Source organism: Panthera tigris, chromosome B3, assembly GCF_018350195.1.
Source record: "Panthera tigris isolate Pti1 chromosome B3, P.tigris_Pti1_mat1.1, whole genome shotgun sequence".
NCBI lineage: Eukaryota > Metazoa > Chordata > Mammalia > Carnivora > Felidae > Panthera > Panthera tigris.
This window is the reverse complement of record NC_056665.1, coordinates 112311275-112336932: the sequence shown is the minus strand read 5'-3', so window position 1 is coordinate 112336932 and position 25658 is coordinate 112311275. Positions and strand designations below refer to the sequence as shown.

General features: G+C 32.2%; 1 protein-coding gene across 3 annotated transcripts in view; it reads right to left on the bottom strand.

Moving 5' to 3' along the window:
- The window catches only part of GPHN (gephyrin), a 632007-nt gene that overhangs the window by 197450 nt on the left and 408899 nt on the right, over window positions 1-25658 (bottom strand). For all 3 annotated transcript variants that reach the window (XM_042989931.1, XM_042989933.1, XM_042989932.1), the window contains one exon: window positions 11837-11971. In XM_042989931.1, coding sequence (XP_042845865.1) covers window positions 11837-11971 — 135 coding nt within the window. The remainder of the gene's footprint in view (window positions 1-11836; window positions 11972-25658) is intronic.

The following is a 25658-nucleotide window of genomic DNA, read 5'->3' as shown; positions in this document are numbered from 1 at the left end:
ATCACCTCTTTTGCAAACTTCTGGGAATCTTTCTTCAGAGATTAATTACTGAGGAATCTATCCACAAGGATCAATTACCAGGATGTGGCGTGTAAAAGCAGTGAAATGACTCTGCTATTTGTATTTACCTTTTTTTATGAGTTTGAATTCTAGAAATATCATGCAACAGAAGAAACTGTCTGGATGCTAATACAATATGGGTTGTTGATTACCTTTGATTTAGTCCAATTCTCCAAACCTGAGTTCACTGTAAGATCATTTCCACTGTTAACAAGATAGAAAATTACCCCATCCCACCTTTACCTCTCTTGCCAACAATAAGTAGTTGTAAATGTTATATTTGTATTAAAGCAAATATGTAGATTTCAGCAAAGAAACCCAACTTTATATTAATTTTTAAATAAAATATAAAACTTGAAAGACATTTTAGGCTTGTAAAAACCGTATTGTTATATGCCCGTATCCCTGGGTGTATGTATTCACACTTCTCTTTAGTTACTATAGATTTGTGAAAAAATTTGAGAAAAGATTTTATATTTTCTGGGTTTGAACTCCGATTTAGGGAGGTTAGGGGCTTTCTGAAGACACATCAATTAAAAAAAGCTCAGCTACTCTTAAATTCTTTCTCAGGTCTTTTCATTAAACTTAGACTTTTATGGACTTAGACTTTTATGGACTTTTTATGGAATGCCTAATGTAGTTCTTCCCTCTTTTTCTCATGATATATTTTATATTGACTTGAATTAAAACTGCATAGATTAAACATATTTCCTTTTTTTTTGTCCTAGTAACTGAAGTGCTGTATTTTTAGAATTACCTAATTTACGTTCAGAACTACCCCGAGAAACAAATATTTCTAACCCTACTTTATTTTGCTACTTTTTAAAGTATGGGTATCATTGAGAGGAAATAAAACTTCTGTCTTAGAAATTATCTTTTAACCAATACCACTCAGTATATATTGGTACAGTTATAGATTGTTTCTGGTAATTATGATTTGGAAATTTTTAAAAATGTTTTACTTTAGAGCTCAAAATGTAAACACACTCTTGTAAAGAAATATTTTTTAGGATCTAGTTAATAGTTCAATTCACTGCATTTCAGCTCTGTTGTTTCATCATAAAACAATTTGGTTTCATATGTGATTTACTGTGGTAAAGTAAAAAAGAGGGAAGGAAGAAATGTAAGTAAGATAAGTTATAATTATGTGTCAAGGAAAAAGAAATACTTCAATGCATTTCTGGAGAAAAGCAATATGATTATAAATTAAACCAATAAGAGGCTGCAAAGGTTAATGAAGAAATGAGAAATCAAAAATCAGAATCTTGTTAGCAAGACACAGATCCACCAACCTCTTCCCTAAAAAAATTTTTATCCTTAGGAAATCCTTTATTTTCAAGGATCTGATTTCTTATGGTATATTAACATTTGAAATGATTTATTTATAGTTTATTATGGATTTAAATTTTGATCTTTAAGTTTCTATAACAGCTTTGATTCCAAAACAATCTATACAAAATTAGATTTTTAAGCAAGTTATTTCCTGCCAGAGCATAATGCAATTCATGTTTTTTCCAAATTTTTTATCTCTCTGAAAGAAATTATAAAGCCATCAATGGTGTGGTATAAAAGAGTTATTACGCACTTCGAAATAACTTTTAAATAGTACAGTGCCTGTTATTAAGAATTATTTATTATTTGTATATGAAACAGAAAAAAATTTATTTTCAAACTTACACTGAAATATGATACAATTTTCTACCCAGCAAGATTAAGAATAGAATGGCTTAGCCTAGATATAAAAATGCTCTGGTATAAACAAATAAATAGTTGGTTTTATGAATATTTTTTATAAATCTGAAACTAAGCAAGACATCTCTCTTATCACCAGATTTTATTTAAATAACCAAACAAACATTTTTACTTTTCTGGTTTAAAACAATATATATGTTATAAAATAACTTGTAATTCTGTCCCTGAGCAGTACTGTTTACTAATTTTTCTAGCCATATGTTTTTTTTTTGAGCATTTTCCTATGTCATTATTCTAAAAGATATGATTTTTTAGGTTATATAAATAACTGATATATGTATGTAATATAAGTTATTTAATCATAGACATTAATGTTGGTTCTAAGTTTTCATGAATATGAATAATGTTATGATAAATAATTTTGTACATAAGTCTTTGATGGCTTCTTTGATAATTTCCACTGGATAAATTTCTGGTAACTATGATTGATTATAATGTAAGAAAAAATTTTTTTTTATAATGTAAGAAAAAATTTAAGGCTATATATACGTGTGTGTATGTGTATATATATATATATATATATATATATATATGTATGTATATATAGTTGTTCACTTGAAGGTTACACAAATTTATATTCCTACTAGTGTGAATAGGAATACTATCTATCAACTCTTTATCTGATAGATTTCTTGTAATTTTTTTTTTTTTCATTTTCAGCTCCACTATAAGGTCCTTGAGGGCAGGGTCAGTAAGTCTTTATACTGCTTTACACCATATTCCCAACACCTAGCATAATTTTGACATAATATGCACTAAAAATATTCATTGAATAATTTTCTGAACTAACGTATTGTTCCGTCGTTAATAAAAACCGAATGAGTAGGGAGAGCAGATAATCCTGAAGTTGTGGGTGAGAAAATACATGATCAGTTTTAGAATATATATCTTTTTACAATAAAAAGATCTAGAGACTATTTTAGTTTGGGATATGCTCTGTATTAAAGTCATAAGTGAGACACGTAATTTTGTTCAGCTGCTTTTTGTGCAAAACATGCCCTAAACCATTAAAAATCAATTTATAGAAATCAAAACTTTTAAATTAAACTGAATGGTTGGTGTTCTTAATTTCACTATTTCTTGTATTTCTACAGATCTTACTGTCCTATCTTCCTATAACTTGAATAGAACTCTAGTGGATACCAAAAGAAACCAATATTCCATTTAAAATAGATGAGCTTGATCTGAGTAAGAAAGATCTGAAATGAGGTTAGAACATTTTCAGTTGATAATCTCCAACTTTACATAGTAGCATGGAATGCAAAAGCTGGAATTAATAAATGTAAATTATTTTATATTACTTAGATATTAATATATTATGAACGAGAAGGGTAAATAGAGTGATAATATTTATTCAGTTAGTACAGAAACTTATTTCAGAGGAATGGGATTATAGGCCTACAGGTGATTTTAGAGACTACTTAATTTAATACCAGGATGTTACAGAAATAGAAACTGAAGTCTACTAAGTTCTCAAAAGTTATAAAGTGGCAGACTAGGGTTGATAGCGCCTCATAGGTGCAATACTTCTACATACTCAATGTTGTTAATTTTTCAAACAGCTTTGGATCCATAATTTTTAAATGTCTGCCAGGAAATCAGTCAAATGCAAATGCTAAACTTGCTTCTTCCATAATATCATTAAACTGAATTTATGAATATGCAAAAGTAATCTCTTTTGGGTATCTATATAAATTATAGGAATCAAGACTTATGAATTCTGCATATACTTTTAAAGGTAGAATTAATACAAGTTGCTATGTTTAACTAAGAGAAAACTAAAACATTTAACTTCTAGAAAATTATTACACTATTTTTTTTTAAACTGGGAAATAGTTAACACCTAATATATCCAAATAGCAGTTGGCAAAAAAACTGCTACATCCCTGAAACAGAATACCAAATAAGCAATAATATTGCAGAAGATAATTTTTAAAAATGTAAAGAAGTTCATGACATAGAAAGATGTTCATATTACTAAATGAATGGGATAGGTTAAAATATTATATAGTTTAATAATAACAGCTAACATTTAGTGTGAAACAGAATACCAAATTAGTAATAATATTGCAGAAGATAATTTTTAAAAAAGTAAGAAGTTCATGACATAGAAAGATGTTCATATTACTAAATGAATGGGATAGGTTAAAATATTATATAGTTTAATAATAACAGCTAAGGGTATAGAGGTAAAGAAACTTTCTGAAAGTCACACATCTAGTAAGTAATAAAGCCGACATTCCTCACCAGGCCTCTCAGACCCCAGAACCTGAGCTCTTAATCACGGCCTTCCCATTATTCTCCATTTATATAAAATATTTGAATTTATAGAAAAAAAGAACAGAATATATAGCAAAATTAGAAGTTGCTATTTACTAAGGGTAGTTATACAGGAATTCTTTTTTTCCCCTGTAAAATGAGCATATACATATTACTTTTTTTAACTAAAAAAAAATGCCACTTTAGACTACCTGAGCTATAAAACTGTTAACTCTGTAGCTAATAATTTCTGGGTAGTTGTATCTTTTAAGCTAACTAATCAAAATTCATTTGCAAGTTCAGATTTCAGGATGGCAATTATACATTTCACAGTTAAGTTATACTAAACTTCAGTGATGAACATATTTTGTGAACATTCAATAATTAGGCAAGGATGGGATGAATTCCACTTTTAATTTCTATTATATATAAAGGCAGAGGAGACAATCAGATGAATGAAGAAATAGAAATCAACATCTAATCCTGGATACTTAGCAGAATGTCATAGAATAACTATTAAAAATAATTTATAAATTCAAAATTTATAGCTAAAATATACTGTTATCATCCAATTTCAGTTTTATCAAAATATGAAATACTTTACCATATTGGGTAGTACCTTTCTCATTAGAAAAGAATATAAGAGAACCATCCTTTATTTGGAGTCTCAAAAATCTGTTTTGCTATCAAATCAGAATAAAGAGCAAAACACACATGTTGTTATAAAGGACAAAGTAGGCAATAATGAATGAGAGTGGAAATTAGTTATGTCTATAGAAGCGAGGGATTTAATGCAAATAAATAAAACAGCTTGGTGGGCATAAAGAATACCAAGCTAGTATTTATATATGTCAGTATTAGCCCAGTAATGTTGATCTGATTTTTTAAGGAAAAGCTGAAAATTTGTATTTTTATTTAGAAATCTCATCAAGTTTAAATGTTCCAAGCTAATTAAAAAAAATGGGCCATCCTCAATTATATCCCTAATAAAATTATCTTCCAATAGCTATGCTATGACTTGAAAGAGAGCTCTCTATGTATTTATTAGGACAGGATATCCTGGGGATAAATCAGTTGCTACCAAATACAGAAGTAGTATCACATTGGAAATGAACAGAATTAGCTGGAAATTACAACTGGGTTATGTGTCTTCAAAAGACTCTTAAAGTCTTCTCTCGTTTTCAGTTAGGTAGGAGGAACTCTGTTCCCTGCCCTAGAATTAATCTGGATCATAGAATCAGGGTGAATCATTTATAATACTTAAGCATGGTACTGGTGGTCATTTACATAAAGGATATAATCTCTGGACTGAGAATATCACCGTAACACTGTCTTCATGGAAAATGAGATTCAACATACATAATTTTGACCTAGGATATTTTCAAGAAACGTAAGGCAGGTTACTTATTTTACTCTACTAGTCCTTTTAAATACAGTCCATGGACCCACAAAGGTCTTTGAGACCCTTTCAGGGTCTAAAAGGTCAAATTATTTTAACACTAATTTCCTTTTTCACTATATTGACATTTGCACTGATGGTACAAAAGTAATGGTGGGTTGGCACTTTAGTGCAAATCAAGGCGGTGGATCCAAACAGTATGAATAGTCATCGTATTATTCACTACCATGTACTAATAGTTTAAAAAACAAAACAAAACAAAACAAAACAAAACAAAACAAAAAAACCAAACTAACAGTTTCAAAAAAGAAGAGCTAGTTTCATTTAACATTGTCCTCAATAAAACAGTAAATACTAATTTAAAACTTGTCCCTTGAGTATGACAAAATGGAAAATATGCATAAAATACTTCCACTGCATACCAAAGGATGAACATTGTCTCAAGAAAAAGCACTTCTACAATTGAGGTGCAAGCTGAACTAGCCAGGTTTTGCATAGAACACTGTTTTTACTTGAAGGAATGAAAGAATGACAGACAGACTATGATTATCCAGACTTAGATGTTTGGTAGACATTTTCTCAAAACTGAATGAAATGAGCCTGTCAATTCAAGGAAAACAAGACAGGATTTGTTGCTTTTTGCCAAGAATAACATTCTAGCTTTTAAATAAAATTAGAATTGTAGAAAACATATATCACCATGAGCTTGAGAGCTTCCAACGCTTCCAAAACTTTTTTTGAGAAGTCTGGCGTTTATATCAATGAAGATAATTTTTTGGTATAATATAATGAAATATGTCAACATTTGGAAGAACTTATATTTTCTAAGTGACCAATAAATACATTCCAAAACCATGTCCAAGTATAAGATTCATTCAAAGTTCAAGATGGCCCAACTGATTTTAATATAGCAGAGTATGGCAGAGTCCTCAACAGGGTTTTAGATTTCAGACTTCAACTAACTTTTAATAAACTATCAATTGTAAATTTTTGGTGTAGTGTCCACCAAAAGAAGATCTACAATTATGTGAAAATGCTCGTTCTTTTTTTTTTCTGACTACATAAATGTGTGAAGCTGAATTTGTTTCTTCATATTTCAACCAAAACATATCACAACAGACTGAAGTACAGAAGCAGGTATAAGAGTTCAGTTGTCTTCTCTTAAACCAGACATAAAAATATATTTGAAAAATGTAAAACAATGCCATGTTTTTCAATATTTTTTGTTTTGGAAAATATTTTTTCATAACAATGTTGTTTATGTTAACATATAAAGGCTTTATTATTATTTTGAAGCAAATAAATAAACATTTAAAAATTTCTCAGTTTTAATTTCTAGAACAGTAAATATTGCTAGATATAACCCACATAAGCTATTTTGGGTCCTTAAAAATTTATAAGTATATAAAGAGTTCCTGAGACCATTAAATTTGAGAATTGCCAGATTTGACCATAATGTTGAGACAATTATTTGCTTAGTATTCCCCAGATAGGGCAATTAACTTTGTACAAAAGAAAACTTCTATGTTTATGCCCAGAGGATGTACTTTTGATGTCACTAATTCTGTGCTTTCCAAACACTTTGGCACTTGTTGACTCGACATATAGAACCCATAAATTTCTATTTGTCATTAACAATTGAACAGATGTTGATATACCAATGTTGATGTAATTTCAGACAAAAGCAAAGAAATTTAGTATTTAAAGTAGTCTTACTGATTTTGTTTAGGTCTTCAAAATAGTAGAAAATAATCTGTGGGTTCCACTTAGTGTTTTTATCTTGGCTAGAATTTTCACAACTTCACAAGATTCTCCAGACTTGGGAGCCTCAGGTTTCGAACCAATGAACTAACCATATCACATAATCACGCTGGTGTTCACAAAGGAAAATAGTGACAATGTGGAATCATTTGTACAAACTAATATGACTAAGAAAAAAATCTCAGAGGGAATATGGATACTAGACCTGATACTAGATCAATAATGCCATTTTTATATGTAAAGGAAATCACACTGCCTTTCAGACATACACATTGACACTGTGAATGAAGAAAATCATTTATTCTTTATCCAGAAGAATCTAAATTCATTTGCTCAAAGGAAAATAACAGAAACCTATAGTGAAATCATAATTCTGCATTTTGTTTGAATAGAAGATTAGGCATTAGTGTATTAAATGAACACACCCTTAATATTAAGGTTATTTCAATACATATACTTTTTAGTCATTTCATAAACTTTAGTTTTAGATAGATAGTATTTGTATTTTCTTCCTGAGAGGAAAAAAAAACTTGTTTGTTAGTCTGGGCACAAAATTCTATTCTAATCTCTAAGGTACAGGGGATATGTAACAATAGACTACTCTTATTTTTTAAAGTCAAACTTCAGATGCTTAGGCAACAAAAAGATACTTAAATTGGTCTTTAAAAATTATTCCCTATTTTAACAACATCTACTGGGATGGTGAACTGATTGAAAGTTTGGATTTTTTCCCCCCTTTTTTGCTCTGGTCATTATTCTTTACCTCATGCTTCTTGATTTCAAACAGAGATGCTACTAACTTTTATAATGGAAAAATCAGTATTCATATAAATTGTGAGTCATGTTTACTTTACAAGAGAATTTTTCTGTTATAGAATTTTTCTTTTAGCAAACCATTTTTTGGGAGACAACCACCATGTTAAAATTTAAGTCTTCTAAATATTGCCCACTACTATTGAAATAGAATCTACATACCATTTGACATTTTTGGCTAAGCCACTGTTTTACTTAGGGCAATGAAAGATTAAAATCTCGTTTGTTCTTACAAGATACTTCACAGTGTCATAAAGCAAGTGGAGTAAAAATCATTTGTCATTTCAGACAGATTTAATTAAAACAAAATAACTGATAAAAAAGAGAAATAATTTTTTCCCCACATACAATAAAATATTATCTCATTTCAGCAAATAAATATTTGTTGGAGACAATGCCATTTAATAAAGAATTGTTTAGAAAAGATAATTCATGGTTATCTTTACTAGACTTTGTACCCACAAGGAAATCCAAATGGTATATGGTATACCTTTTGGTATATACCAAAAGGTAAATCCAAATGGTATAGATCTTGTCTGGTATGTTTTATAGATCTTGTCCTCAATACAGCTGATAATTAAAAAAAATAAAAGGATCATCTATGATATGATATTGTATTATATATTGTAGTAAACATATAAAATATGAACCTAAAATAATGTTTGATATTATAGTTGTTGATCTAAAAGAAAACAGATGCACACATAAGTCCTTTAGCTTAAATACTGACCAGCTGATAAAAAGCTACAGACAGAAAGGTTGGAACTACTAGCTTTTAATCATAATTTGTTTATTTAGCTGTTTTACATTTTTACAAAGACTAGGTTAAGTGCTTCTGATGGTTATTCCCAAAGTATTCTGTCCTCTGGTGATAAATCATACCACTTATACTTCATTATAATTTGTAATTGCCTGTTTGTCTGTTTGTAATGGTAAGAACAATATCTAGTTGCTCACCACTGCTTCCCCAGAACCAGGAAAAGACTCATTTAATAAATTAATAAACCCTGTTGGGGAGGCAAAGATTACATTTAATCACAGATCCAAAGCTCAGAAAAGCTGAGCAACTTGCTTAAGGTAGTGTGGTTATTAAGCAGAGAAGCCAGCATTTGAATCTATATCTTCTACTATCAAGTGTTTTTTCTACTGCTGATCATTCAAGACTGTACTATATTTCTCATGTAAAGAAAATGTATTTGCACATATATTTCTGCACATGACAGACTGCACGTCTAATCTGAAACACAGAAGAGGGATTTCTATGAGGTTTAGTGAACACTATTAGGTACTAAATTATAAGTATCAGCACCAAGATGCAGTAACAGTAACAGTAACAATGTCAAACTCACTAGTGTTCTAATTTTATGCTAGCTGTGATTCATGGGATGTCTCATATATATCTCAGATTGAAGACGTTCAAAACCAAATGTATTAATTCCTTTTACCTTCAAAATGTGTTTCTTCTCTTATTATTCCTTAATATAGTTAATAACATCATTTACCCACATCTTAAATGAGAAGCCCGGCTTTCTGACTTTTCTGCCCTAAATATTCTATGCTAAAATAAACAATTCACCTAGATTTATGTGCTAAAACCTATGGCCTTGTAATTTGACTCAGTAGGCAAAGACAAAAAGTCATTATTTAAAATACATAGAACTAATAGCTGAAGTTGGATTTTGAAGTCACTGAATTAAGACTTTCATGTACTAAGGATGTTTTAGTCTGAGAGTTCCTGATTGGTGATAATTGGCTGGTGACAGCCACCTTTAAAATGGTCATTATTGCTGAATTTTGTTTTGTTTTTATATATCCTTTTTGTCCCTGGTGAAATGTTCCCCTTAGAGACGTCTTCTCTGATAATCCTATTTAAGTAAGGTTTCCCTCCTATTATTTTCTATCAATGTAACTTTTCATTTCTGCTTAGCAAGAATTTCAATTTATAATTATTAAGTTACAGTAAAATTATGATTATCGGAATAATTTACATTTATCTTAATATTTATTTTAATATACATTAATTAAACTGTAAACTCCATGGGTGCAGTGACTATATGTCACTGATATAAAAGCAAATATAAGAATATTTAGTTTAGATTTTAATTAAACAGTCTTATAATTTGAGACTTTCAATAGATTAATTTGACTTTTTTATTTTTAGGATTTCACTTTAGTAAGTTTGGAATGCCAAATTATTTTAAAATTGTATTTAATGTTCTCTTTGTAATTAGGATATAATTATAAAGTTTTAAAAAGGCTCAAGAACTACTATGTATAACTGAATTTAGCTTAAAATATTTATAAATGTTCATAGTATATTATTAAGGAAAAGAATACTGCATCTTGAACAGTTCTGCATTCCCAACATTTAGGTCTTAACATTTGACTAAACATTTATAGTGGACTTAAGTTTTAGCATTATTTTCTAGACTTCATAAATGAGTATAGCTTATATAATTGAGATTTAATGCAAACAATAAATTATTTTGTTAAAAATTTTTGAAAGTCATGAATGAGACGCTTCTTTGCAATTCAAGTCTTAGAACTCCATGTTTTCATTCAGTGGAAGATGTAAGCTGACTGGCACCTGAATGGCATTAACATACATTTTATGTCTAGAATGTTCTTACATTTTGTCTTCATTAAAGATTTAGAACCATAATTTTTTTAAACTATAAATTAATATTGGTTGTATTTGACACAAGTCTAAAAACAACGATATACAACAGTAATAACACTGTGAGGACTTTGCTGAGAAGGTTGTACCATGGAATGTAAAAGCAACCGTACTACACATATGAAGAATGGCTTGAGATCACTTCTAGTTAAGTCCAGTTGTAACATTCTTAAAACTCAGGAAAAAGTTGGAATTGAGGAAGAGAGCTATATAAGTGGTAAATCTGATGACAGAGAAAGCCATAGTTTGAAAAATTACCTGCATATCTCTTGAATAAATTTAGTGAAAATTTGATATTGAACACCATATCTTATCAGTTAAGAAGGAATGTTACTGTTAATCTTTTGATGCCAATATTGGATCCATCATATTGAAATCTTGAAAGCACAAATGACTAACTTAACCAGGAAAGGGACATTCCAGAAGAAAGCAGTAATAGCCATAATTACGTCTGCTACTTAATTTATCATATACATGGAGATGTGAGGCAGCAAATAAATGTCTAATCCTTTTTTCCTCCAACACATGATTCAGTACTTGGGAAAAATTGTAAAAAAATAAATACTAAAAAACTTCCTCCCTCCCCCAAAGGTTGGCATTAAAACTTTCTTTCTAATCAATTTAGATTTGTTTCCAAATATTAGGCAGCAACATTCCAAGTTGAATATGTTTGAAAAAATTTGCATGATACTAGAGCAGGGAGCTACCCTAGCTTGGACAAGTTAAAAAAAAAAACCCTTTGGTGACATTATTTTGTTAATTTTGCTTGTTATAGAAATGAATTCACCCTTTGCATAAACAAGTAACTTCACATCTATACTGATGAGTATGCTAAAAAATAACAAGTCTAGAGCAAAGAAACAGGAGCTACAGAAAGTGATATCTGTAGCTGTAAATGTAGGAGTAGACATTTTACATGAAATTTCTATTATCTTACTATTGGCCTAATATGCCCAATCTGTAAAACTGTAAGTGGTAATTATCTTATAGTCCACTAATTTTTCATTGCATTATCTTGCATGCAATCCAACCTTGACAAACAGAGGGAAATATTGGTTAAGTTTCCCACACTCAGATAGTAGAATAGGTGAAAGGTGCCAAGGAACTGTACTTACTTTTGGTGTTGGGCAGGAAGCTGTAGAAAGGCGAGATGTAGCCTGAGCACGAGGCGATTCTGAAGGAGTAGTGCTGAGGGAGGCTGTGTCTCGTGGGAGCACCTGAACACCACGAGAAATGATGGAGTCTGGAATCTGAACAAGAAAAACAAGGATGGCTTAATATTCTGAAAACACCAACAACATTGAAATCAGTATCAACACCTAACTTTTTTTCTGTGGCATTATTTGCTGCCTAGCTCTCATATATTTGGTGTCACTTACTGTTAGGTATAAATGCCTGTCCGTGAGTTTGGATGTAGGTTTCTATCCAACAATTTGTGATAGGACAGAAACCTTCAGATTTAAAATATTTTCCCTGGCCAAATAATATTTCATGGAACTTTTTTATGAGAAGCAGTTTAGCATTATGGTTACGGAGTAAAGTGTTTGGCATTCATATACTGGCTCTGCCACGTAATAGTTATTTAATTCCTAGATATTTTCCATTTTCCTTTCATATTCTCCACCCTTCTTCATCCTCTCTGCTCTAAATTGACCTGTATAGATAAAATCAACAAGCCAGTCTGTACTGTCTAGTTTCTAGTTGCATTCAGCCAGTGGGAGGCACTGCCAGGAAACTAAAGCATTAGAGGAGATTAAGATCTGGTCTTTATTCCCCTGGCTCCTTTCTACCTGGTCACCGCAGGCTGGCTAAGTCACAGCCCCTGTCAGATGACCCTTGCTTACAGCTCTTTTCTGGATTCCAGTAGGAGTTCCCTGTCTTTGCCCCATTAGGACTAGAGTATTAATGGTTCCCAGTATTACTAGTCCCAGGGAACACTGGGACACTGCATTGTGTCTTGTTGCTTTCCCTATAACCTGCCCAAACTTTTGTAGGCAAAAGTTCATTAAACTCTTCTCAATTATCCTTTTAACTATGCTATGACTTCTGCTGGGACACTGACGGCTATAATTTTTAAATCACCATTTCCTTTATCTAAAAAAAATGAAGCTAATGATAACATCTACCTCACTGGATTACTATTGAGGGTTAAATAAGATACTGTATATAAATTATCTAGCACTTGTAAGTAGTAAATACTCAATGTTTATTATTATTGATATTACACCTATCAACGTGATACTGATGTAACTGAGCGTCACTATTCTAAAAATATATAAACAACATGGATTATTTTAAAAATTACTAATTATGTTGATTATAAAATTATTATTTTGCAGCATGCATAATTTTGTTCTGGGCTAGTACTAATGGGTTTATGTTTTCTAATCTCAAAATGAGAACTTGATCACTTTCAAGTTTTGTGCATAAGAGGGGATGTATATGTGATAAAAGGATAAATAATTAACTAATATTCAATCAGCAAGTATCACTTACTATGTGAAAACAAGGAAGCAGCAGCCAGACTTTATGACTGGGAAGGTACTGCTGTTCTTATGTATCATTTGTTTCTCACAAAGGACATAATACAATTTCCATAGAAGCTCTTTTATTCAGTTTCCATACCAACATCCTCATTACTGATGGTATTGCTACCATGTTAGGGCCTAACATTTTATGTGATTTATAAAGAATATTCCCGTAACTAGGGTGAAGGCAATGGGAATTCTGAGAAGAAAAACTGCTCTACCTAATACATTTGAGTACTGAATTGTGATAAATATTTTAAAGAAATGGTGGATAGTCTGGTTTAAAAGAGCTATATGTTGCCACTTATGTCTAATAAAAAAGTCCAAGTATTGGATAGAAAGTCAAAGAAGGCTCCTATTGTACTTCACTTGACACCATGTTTCTCTACTTCATAGCAATTTCCACATTTATACTATATTTATATGTATACTACATTTAGATGTCTATCTCACATACTAGAATGCACTGTCATGATGAAACTGTGCTTTTGCTACTATTGTATGCCCAATACCTAAGAAAGCATATGCTCAAAGTAGGATGTATGTATGATATATAGATTGCCAGACTCACACACACAAGTATACATATACTACACATCTCTCTATGTGTGTGTGTGTGTGTGTGAATGTAAACAGAACAGCAGGATATTTCAGGGAAAAGATAACTTTAAATTTGAAGGACATACTTTGGGGTTAATAGTCTGGAGATACCCAATGAGCTATTAGAAATATGAGTTGGAATGGCTAACATTAAAAACTCAGGCAACAGATGTTGGCGAGGATGCGGAGAAAGAGGATCTCTTTTGCATTGTTGGTGGCAATGCAAGCTGGTGCAGCCACTCTGGAAAACAGTGTGGAGGTTCCTCAGAAAACTAAAAATAGAACTATCCTATGACCCAGCAATTACACTACTAGGCATTTATCCAAGAGATACAGGTGTGCTGTTTCAAAGGGACACATGCACCCCCACGTTTACAGCAGCACTATCAACAATAGCCAAAGCATGGAAAGAGCCCAAATACCCACCAATGGATGAATGGATACAGAAGATGTGGTAAATACATACAATGGAATATTACTTGGCAATCAAAAAGAATGAAATCTTGCCATTTGCAACTATGTGGATGGAACTGGAGGGTATTATGCTAAGTGAAATTTGTCAGAGAAAGATAAAAATCATATGACTTCACTCATATGAGGACTTTAAGAGACAAAACAGATGAACATAAGGGAAGGGAAACAAAAATAATATGAAAACAGGGAGGGGAACAAAACAGAAGAGACTCATAAATACAGAGAACAAACTGAGCGTTACTGGAAGAGTTGTGGGAGGGGTGATGGGCTAAATGGGTAAGGGGCATTAAGGAATCTACTCCGGAAATCATTGTTTCACTATATGCTAACTAATTTGGTTGTTAATTTAAAAAAATAAAAAATAAAATAAAAAAAAAAAGAAATATGAGTCTAGAGCTCAGGAAAAAGTTAAGGATTAGATATATACTTTGGGAGGGGCACCTGGGTGGCTCAGTCAAACATCTGATTTTGGCTCAGGTCACAACGTCATGGTTTGTGAGTTCGAGCTCCATGTTGGATCTGTGCTGACAGCTTGGAGCCTGGAGCCTGCTTCAGATTCTGTGTCTCCCTCTCTCTCTGCCCGCCCACCCCCCCCCCCCAACTTGTATTCTGTCTCTCTCTCAAAAATAAATAAACATAAAAAAAAGATATATACTTTGGTAATTATTAATGGAGGTGGTAGTTTCAGCCATGCAAATGTTTCAGATCATCCAAGGACAGTATGTAAAAGAACAAAAGATGATGGCTGATAATTCTAGGTAAGATCCATATTATGGAACTCAGAAGATGGATAACAGAAGAAAAAATTGAGGAAAAAAAAAAGAATCTGTAAATGAAATAATAGTACATCCTATTTTTCCTTGAGCAATCAGGATTTGTATCTATCATACTGGCTCAATATTAAATACCAAATTTTTCATTTTCAAAAGTATTTCAGTTTGGAAGATAAATTATTTGGTTTTCAAATCTTTAAGAAATTGTTAGACACTTAAAAGGAAAATCAAGACAGTGTGAACATAAGGGAAGGGAAGAGAGAAGAAACTTTCAAGGAGATGTTAAAAGATATCAACTATTATAATATGAGTAGGATGAGAGTTGGAAAAAAGCCACGGAGAGCCTGAAAGACTCCACCAAAAAACTGTGAGAACTTATAAATGAATTTAATAAAGGTTCAGGATAAAAATCAGTCTACAGAAATCTGATGCATTTCTATATACACATAATGAAGCAGTAGAGAAAGAAACAAGTAATCAATTAAATTTACAATGGCACCAAAAACAATAAGATACCTAGGAATAAGCTTAACTGAAGATGTGAAAGACCTATACTCTGAAAACTATAAAACACTGATGAAAGAAACTGGAGATGACACAAAGAAATGGAAAAACAGTCCATCTTCATGAAATGGAAGAACAAATATTGTTAAAACGTCTCTACTATCCAAAGCAATCTACATGTTTAATGCAATCCCTATCAAAATATCGCCAGCATTTTTCACACAGCTAGAAAAAACAATCCTAAAATTGGTATGGAATCATAAAAGATCCCGGATAGCCAAAAAGCAACCTTGAAAAAGGAAAACAAAGCTGGAGGCATCACAATTCCAGACTTCAAGTTATATTACAAAGCTGTAGTGACCAAAACAGTATGGTACTGGCACAAAAATAGACAAATAAATCAGTAGAACAGAACAGAAAACCCAAAAATGAACCCACAATTATATGGTCGATTAATATTTTACAAAACAGAAAAGAACATTCAATGAGACTTGAAATCATAAAAATCCTAGAAGAGGACACAGGCAGTGACCTCTTTGACATGGGCTGTAGCAACTTCTTTGTAGATATATCTCCTGAAGCAAGGGAAACAAAAACAAAAATAAACTACTGGGACTACAGCAAAACTAAAGGCAACTGACAGAATAGGACATGATATTTATAAATTAAATATCCAATAAAGGGTTAGTATCCAAAATGTATAAAGAATTATAAAACTTAATACCCAAAAAGTAAATAATCCAATTAAAAAACGGGCAGAAGACATGAAAAGACATCTTCTCAAAAAAGACATACAGATGGCCAACAGACACATGAAAAGATGCTCAACATCGCTGATCAGGGAAATGCAAATCAAAACCACAATGAAATATTACCTCATACCTGTCAGAATGGTTAAAATCACTAACACAAGAAACAATGGTGTTGGTAAGGATATGGAGAAAGAGGAACCCTCTTGCACTGTCGGTGGGAATGCAAACTGGTGCAGCCACTCTGGCAAAGTATGGAGGTTCCTCAAAAAGTTAAAAATAGAACTACCCTACCATCCAGTGATTGCACTACTAGATATTTACCCAAAGAATACAAAAATACTAATTCAAAAGGACACATGAATCCTGATGTTTACAGCAGCATTACCTACAACAGCCAAACTATGGAAACAGCCCAAGTGTCCATCAACTGATGAATGGATAAAAAAGATGTGGTATATATATATGTGTGTGTGTGTGTGTGTGTGTGTGTGTGTGTATTACATTTACATACATAAAAAAGAATTAAATCTTGCCATTTCTAATGATGTAGATGGAGCTAGGGAGTATTATGCTAAGCGAAATAAGTCAGTCAGAGAAAGGCAAATCCCATATGATTTCATTCATATGTGGAATTTAAGAAACAAACAAAACAAATGAGTAAATGGGAAAAAAAGAAAAAAAAAAAAAAGAAAGAGAGGCAAACCAAGAAACAGACTCTTAACTATAGAGAACAAACTGATTGTTACCAGAGGGGAATTGGGTGTGGGGATGAGTAAAATACATGATGGAGATTAAGGGGTGCACTTGCTGTGATGAGCACTGGATGTTGTATGGAAGTATTGAATCACTACCTATACACCTGAAACTAATATTACACTGTATGTTAGGTAACTGGAATTTAAATAAAAACTTTAAAAAATGTCATTAGATCCAGCAATTAAAGAAGTTACCAGTAGAGTAAAAAGAGTAGAAGTGAGTTGAGGAAGCAAGTGGGATGATAAAGTGGGGTAATTTGTAAGAAAAGAGGAGACACATTCACTATTATTTTTTCCTTTCATGCTTGAAGTGAAAATCCATTAATGAGAAAAATGGGGAAATATAAGTGGCAAAGATAACTTTCATAAATATCTGGATATATATGTTGATGAATTAGCAGGGAGGATAACTAAGGATTTGGGAAAGGAATTATCAATAACGTGGATCCAGTTATAACTGGCAACCATAAACTCACGATTTCATTATGTAGCCTAGAAATAAATTTTCCACCTATCTCAAAAGAAACTTAGGCAAAAGATAAACTTCGAAATTCTTTGCAGGAGTAGTTATTAGTTGTCTGAGAGGCAGTTGTTTCTTTTTTTTTTTTTAAGTTTATTTATTTTGAGAGAGAGATGGACAGAGAGAAAGAGACAGAGGGAGAGAGAGAGAGAGTGCAGCTGATGGGGAGAGGGGCAGAGAGAGAGAGGGTAAGAGAGAATCCCAAGCAGGCTCCGTGCTGTCAGTTCAGAGCCTAATGACAGGCTCAAACCAACCATGAGATCATGACTCAAGCTGAAATCAAGAATCGGATGCTTAACTGACCATGCCACCCAAACGCCCTGAGAGATAGCTATTTCATTATTTGATGAAGACAGGTACCCAACTATAAGAGGTAAAACAAAAACAAAAACAAAAACAAAAACAAAAACTGGAGGTAAGGAAAAGGAGGCAGTGAATATGGATTACTCAGTTGATGGGCATTTGTACTGTCTCCGTTTTGGAGACACTATGAACAATGCTACTTTGAATATTCTAGCAAGTATCATGATTTCTACATATATTAATTTTTGGATACACACTCAAACACACACACACACACACACACACACACACACACACACATTCAGAAACAGAATTGCTGGCTTTAGGGTAGGCATACCCTCTTTTACAAATTTCCAAATTGGTTAAGGCAATTTATATGATATCAAAAGAAAATGGTGATAGTTCCTCCTACTCCACAACTTATCTCTATCTAGTATTGTCCATACTAGCAATTTTTTTTTCAAATCTGGTAGTAGTAATAATATGTTTTTGAGGGCTTGATTTTCCTTTCCCTATTAATGAGAAAAAGCATTATTTTATATGTTTATCAGGCATTTAGATGTTCTTTTTGGTAAAGACCCTCTTCAAGTCTTTTGCTCAAATATTCCCTTATTGGGTTGTCCTTTTTAAATTAATTGTTAGATGTCTGTATTTATTCTGGATAACTAGTTCTTTATCAGTTTTGTATGCTGAAAACATCTATTTCTATTTTATAGCTTGTTGTCTTACTTAATCATGTCTTATGATTAATAGAATATTTTAATTTAGCCAAATATACCAATAGTTTCCTTTATAGTTAGTGGTCTTTGTGTCTTAAAAGGAATCCAGTGGAAATGGCAGAGTAGGAAATGTGAAAATTCTATCACACCATGAAAGAGAGGAATAAACTAGCAAAAACTGTCAGAATCAACTTTACCCCAAATCTAAAAACTAAAAGTTTATAGCAACCAGGTGAATACTTAATCAAGAAAAAAAAATCAAAAATAAAAAACAACAACAACAAAAAACCAATTCCTCCACTAAATAGCTCAGTGGTAGACTTGAAGACACAGCTCACATTTCCCATAAGGTTCTTAGTACTGGAGGGAGAATAAACCTTATTCTTAAGAATTACAGTTCTTTGTTTCAACATGTCAGTTAGTTCACTGAAGGGCATTTAGGGCTTGCTTTTATTTCTCCTAACCTCAAACTCTCCCAGGGCTCCTACAGCTAACCAGCTGGTGGTACTGCCCAAAAATGTAAAGACAAATATATTAACTATTGCTGTCTGGGCAAAGGATAACAGTTGGGACAAAGAATAGACTAACAAAAACTTGGGAGGAAAGGCAATGTAATGAAATGCTTTCAGGCATAAGGACTTTGAAACACTCCCACATATTCCTGGGAATCTAGAGGTCATATTTATGCCCAGGGTTGGCCACACCCTCAGAAGACTTCACCTAATATTTCACCTCTTGTCAAACTTCAGACTCTGCACAAGCAGGAAATGAAGGCTAAGTCAAAATTGTAAACTGGCTGAGTGCTGAAGGCATGCCCTGACACATATACAGAGTCCAAATGCAAAGAATGAGAGATTTTTCTTTTTCAGTATATATTTATCCCAGACATTTAAGGAAATCTCTGTTGAATCACTAGCTGATCAAAAAGCTAATGGAACAGAGACTTCAGTAACCACGCACAATAAATAATAAAACTTGGCAAGAAAAGTTAATCAACAAACCAAAACCTATAATTATGACAAAGAGCAATGATATGCGTAATGGGAGTCCCAGAAGAAGAGAGAAAGAGGCAGAGAAAATATTGGAGGAAGTAATGACTGAAAACTTTCCAAATGTGATGAAAGACACAAATCTATATACCCAGGACATTCAACAATTCCAAGTTAAAGAGATTTATACCAAGACACATAACAAATTGTTGAAAGTAAAAGATAAAGAATTTTGAAAGCAGCAAGAGAGAAGCAATTCATATGAGAGATCCCCCAAAAGATTAACAGCTGATTTCTCAGCAAAAACAATAAGGGTCAATAGGTAGCAAATTAACATATTCAAAATGCTGAAAGAAAATGGTCAACCAGAAATTTTATATCTGGCAAAAATATAATTCAAAATGAAAAGGAAATCAAAATATTCTCAGATAAACAAAAACAGAGTTCAATACTAGTAGACCTTCCCTACAAGAAATGCTAAAAGGAGTCCTTCAGGCTGAAATGAAAGTACATTAGATAGTACCTTGGGATTCACATGGAGAAATAAATAAACTGGTACTCTACAAGGTAGACATAAAAGTATTAATACATATTTTGGTAAATCTAATACCATTTAAAAATAAAACTATATAAGACAATAATTATAAATTTGTGTTGGTGTACACACAAGGTATAAATATATATTTTGTGAAAATAACATAAGTGAGGGAGATGGGACAAAGTTTTTGCATAATATTTAAGCTCATTTGGTATTAATGCAAATTAGACTGTTACAAAGTAAGATGCTAATTTAACCCCCAGAGCAACCACTGAAAAGATAACTAAAAGAATATTTGCCAAAAGAAATGAGAGAAAAATCAAAATGACACACTAGAAAATATCCAGTAACTTGTTTTTAATGTTTATTTTTGAGACAGAGAGAGAGAGAGAGAGAGAGAGACAGAGAGAGCGAGGGAAAGGCAGACAGAAGGAAACACAGAATCTGAAGCAGGCTCCAGACTAGGAGCTGTCAGCACAGAGCCTGATGTGGGGATTGAACTCATGAACTGTGAGATCATGACCTGAGCTGAAGCTGGACGCTTGACCAACTGAGCCACCCAGGTGCCCCTAGAAAATACCATTATTCAAAAATGAAGGAAGTAATGAAAAAAATGAGGCATAAAAATAATAAGATATATAGAAAACAACAAACTGGAAAAAAAAAAAACAACACCTTACCTTATCAGTAATTATGTTAAATGTAAGTGGATTAAACTACCCAAATAAAAGGTAGAGACTAACAGAATGGATTAAAAAAACATTATCTAAGTACAGTACATATTTTAGATCCAAAGACACAAATAGGTTGAAGGTAAAAGAATGGGAAAATTTATCTTATGCAAATGGTAACCAAAAGAGAGCTAGAATGAAAAAAAAAAAAAAGAAAAAACACAGCTAGAATGGCTATAATAATATCAGACAAAATGGACTTTAAGATAAAAACTGTTACAAGAGACAAAAACGTGAAATAATGATAAAAAAGGTCAATCCATCATAAAATATAAGAATTATAAACATATCCACACCTAATGAGAGCCCCAAAGTATATGAAGCAAAAACTAATAGTATTGGTGAAAAAGTTTAACAATAATACTGAGAGACTTCAATGTTCCACTTTCAATAAATGGTTAGAACAACTCGTCAGAAGATGCAACAAGTAAAACAGAAGATTTGACCAACGTTATAAATCAGCAACAATACAGAGGAAAAAATCTATCTGATAACAGTAAAATACACATTTTTTCTCAAGTGAACAAGGAACATTTTCCAAGTAGACTAAATGTTAAGCCACAAAATATGTCTCATTAAATACTGAAATCATACAATGTATCTTCTCTAACCATAATGAAAAGTAAGTAGAAACCAATATAGAAATAAATTGGGAAATTTACAAATATGTGGAAATTAAACATTCTTTTTTTAACTTTATTTATTTTGAGAGGGAGCGGGAGACTGTGCATAAGAGGGGGAGGGGGAGAGAGTAGGGTGGGAGGAGAGAGTGGGGTGGGGGGAGAGGGAGAGAGGTGGGGGGAGAGGGGGAGAGAGAGACAGAGAGACAGGGAATCCCAAGCAGGCTCTGCACTGTCAGCACAGAGCCTGATGGGGTGCTCTAACTTACAAACTGAGAGATCATGACCTGAGCAGAAACCAAGAGAGGGACACTTAACCAACTGAGCCACCCAGGTGCCCCCAATTTAAACACATTCTTAACTATGAATCGAGGAAAAAAATCACAAAGGAAATTACAATATTTTCACATAAATGAAAATGAAGACACAACATACCAAAACTTATGAGTACAGCAACAGTAGTGCTCAGAGAGAAATTTATAGTTGCAAACATCTACTTTAAAAATAAAGATTTCAAATCAACCTTAAGTATAGTAAAGATAAATAAAATAGAGAACAAAAAGACAGTGAAATAATCAACAAAACCAAAGTTCGTTCTTTGGAAAGAACAACAGAATTGACAAATTTTAATCTAGACTGAGAAAAAAAAGAAAATTCATATTACTAAAAGCAGGAATGAATGTGGGGACATTACTATTAATCACAAGGAAATAAAAAGAATTATAATACTATAAATAATTGTATGCCAACAATTAGATAACCCAGATGAAATGAAAAAATTCTTAGAAACATAGAAATTATGAAAACTGATACACGAAGTAGAAAATCTGGAGTAGACATATAACAAGTATGAGTTAATAATTTAAAAAAACTTCCAATAAGGAAAAACTCAGGGCCAGATGGCCTTACTAAAGAGTTTTATCAAATGTTTAAAAACTAATTAACACAAATTCTTTACAAACTCTTCCACAAAACTGAAGAGGAGGAAACACTTCTCAAATCATTTCACAGGGCCACAATTACCTTGATATCAAAGACAAATGAAGACATCACAGGAAAATAATACTATAGACCAATATTCTTTATGAATATAGATGTAAACCCTTAAATAAGACACTAGAAACTGAATCCAACAGCATATTAAAATGATTACATACCATGACCAAGTGGTATTTATTCCATAAGTGCAAGTGTGGTTCAACATTAGAAATATAATCAGTATACTACAACACATTAATAGAATAAGGAAAAAAATCCACAAGATAATCTCAATTGATGTAGAGAAAGCATTTGACAAAACTGAACACCCTTTCATGATAAAAACATTCAGAAAAATAGATATAAATAGAAGGCAACTTCCCCAGTCTGATAAAGGGCATCTATGAAAAACCCATAGTTAATATCCTACTTTTAGATAAAAGACTGAAAGCTTCCTCCTAAGATCAAGATGAAGGATGTCTTCATTCACCACTTCTTTTCAACATTGTACTGGAAGTTCTAGCCAGGGAAATCAGACAAGAAAAGAAATAAAAGCTATCCAAATTGGGAAGAAGAAATAAAACTTCTTCATAGAGGGCATAATGTTATACATACAAAATCCTTTAACCCACAAAAAGAACTGTTAAAGCCAATAAATTCAGCAAAGTTGCAGGATACATGAGGAACTCACAAAAATTGGTTGTATTTTTGTACACTAACACTGAAAAATTTTTTAAAATTTCAATAAAAGAAATCTCATTTACAATAGCATCAAAGGGAATAAAAAATTAAGGAATAAATTTAATTAAGGAGGTGCAGGACTTGTACACTGAAAATTACAAAAAAAAAAAGACATAAAGAAATGGAAAGATGTATATTGTAAACATGGCAATATTACCTTAAGGGATCCCCAGATTCAATATGAACCCTAAAAAATCCCAACAGTTTGTTTTTTTTTGCAAAAATAGAAAAACCCATCTCAAAATTCATATGGAAACTTAAGGTCTCCCTGTAGCCAAAATAATCTTGAAAAAGAAAGTTGGAGGATGCACACTTTCTCATTTGAAAACTTACTTAAAAGGTACAGTATTCAAAACAGTGTAATCCTGGCATAAGGATAAACATATAAATCAATGGCATAGAATTCAGAGTTCAGAAATAAACCCTGTTACATTTAAGGTTAATAGAAAGAATAGTTTTTTCAATAAATTGTGTCAGAACAACTGGATATCCACATTCAAAAAAATGAAGTTGGATCCTTATCTCATACCACATACAAAAATTATTTCAAAATCAATGAAAGCCCTAAATATAAGAGCTAAAATGACAAACATGCTTAGAAGAAAACATAGGAATAAGTATTCATTACCTTCTATTTGGTAATAGATTCTTAGATATGCTATCAAATGTATTGGAAACAAAGAAAATTTACAAAAGATTTCATCAAAATTAAAAACTTCTTTGTATAAAAGGGCATTACTGATAAAAGTAGAAAAGATGATCTATAGAATGGGAGGAAACATTTGCAAATGATCTGCTAACGGTCTAGTACCCAAAATATGTAAAGAACACTTACAACTCAACAACAGAAGACAATCCATTTAAAAACAACTTCATTTTTTTAGTTTTTATTTATTTATTTTGAGACAGAGAGCATGAACAGGGAGGGGCAGAGAGAGGAAAAGACAGAATCCCAAGCAGGATCCACACCATCAGTGCAGAGCCCCACTGGGGAGTTCAAACACACAAACCGCGGATCATGGAGTCAGAAGCTTAATGGACTGAGCCACCCAGATGTCTTTAAAAACAACCTCATTTTTTAAAAGAGGCAAAAGACTTGAATAGACCAGTCTTCTAAAAAGATATACAAATGGCCAATAAACAACAATAAAAGCTGCTCATCATCATTAGTCATTAGAGAAATGCAAATCCAAACCACAATGAAATACCACTTCACACCCACTCAATGGCTATATATATATATTTTTTTTCTTTAAGGAAAATAACAAACGTTGTTGAGCATGTAGAACAACTAGAAACCTCATCCACCACTGCTGGGTATGTAAAATGATAGATTTCAGTAGACAACAGTTTGTGTGGTTCCTCAAAAAGTTAAACAGAATTATCACATGACTCAACAATTCTATTCCTAGGTGTACATGCAAGAGAATTGAAAAGTGGTGTTCAAACAAAAACTTGTACACATATGTTCATACCAACATTATTTTAATAACCAAAAGGTGGAACCAACCCAAATGTCCATCAATTGATCAATGGCTACATAACATGTAGTATATCTACATAATGGAATATTGTGCAGCCATAAAAAGGAGTGCTAATATATGCAACAACATAGATGAACGTTGAAAACATGATGTTAAGCAAAACCAGCCAGACATAAAAAGCCACATATTATATGATTCCGTTTGTATGTAATGTCCAGAGTAGTCAAACCCATAGAGATAGAAAGCAAATTAGTAGTTGCCAGAGGTGGGGAAAGAAGTTATGGGGAGTGACTGCTTAATTGGTATGGGATTTATGGGGGGGAAGTGATAAAATATCCTGGAATTAAATAGAGCTGATGGTTGCACAACACTGTGAATGTACTAAAAGTCAGTGAACTATACACTTTCAAATGGTCAAAATGGTGAATTTTATGTTATGTGAATTTTATTTCAAGTATTTTTAAAAGGAATCCTTCCCTAATCCAGCATAAAAAAAAGTGTTGTCCTATAACATTCTACAAGTTTTATAGTTTTGCCTTTCATATTTAGGTCTCCAGTAATCTTAGAATTGATTTTTGTATACTTTATGAGATAGGTGAACAACATTTTTTTTTTTTTTTTGACACAGACAGCCTATTGTGGCAGCATCATTTATTGAAAAAAGACTTTTTCCACTAGTATGTAGTACAAACTATCATATGTGCCCATATGTGTGTTGGTGTTTGGGGGGGCTTAAATTCTGTTCCAATGGTCTGTTAAATTTTACACCAATGATGCAGTACTTTAATTACATCATTTTAAATCTTGATATTAATAAGGCAGGACTTTCCACTTGGTTCTTTTCCTTATTCAAGAGTATCTTGGTTATTTTTGGCCTTTGTATTTATTCTATATGTATTTTAGAAGCAGTTTGTCAAGTTTCTCTCTT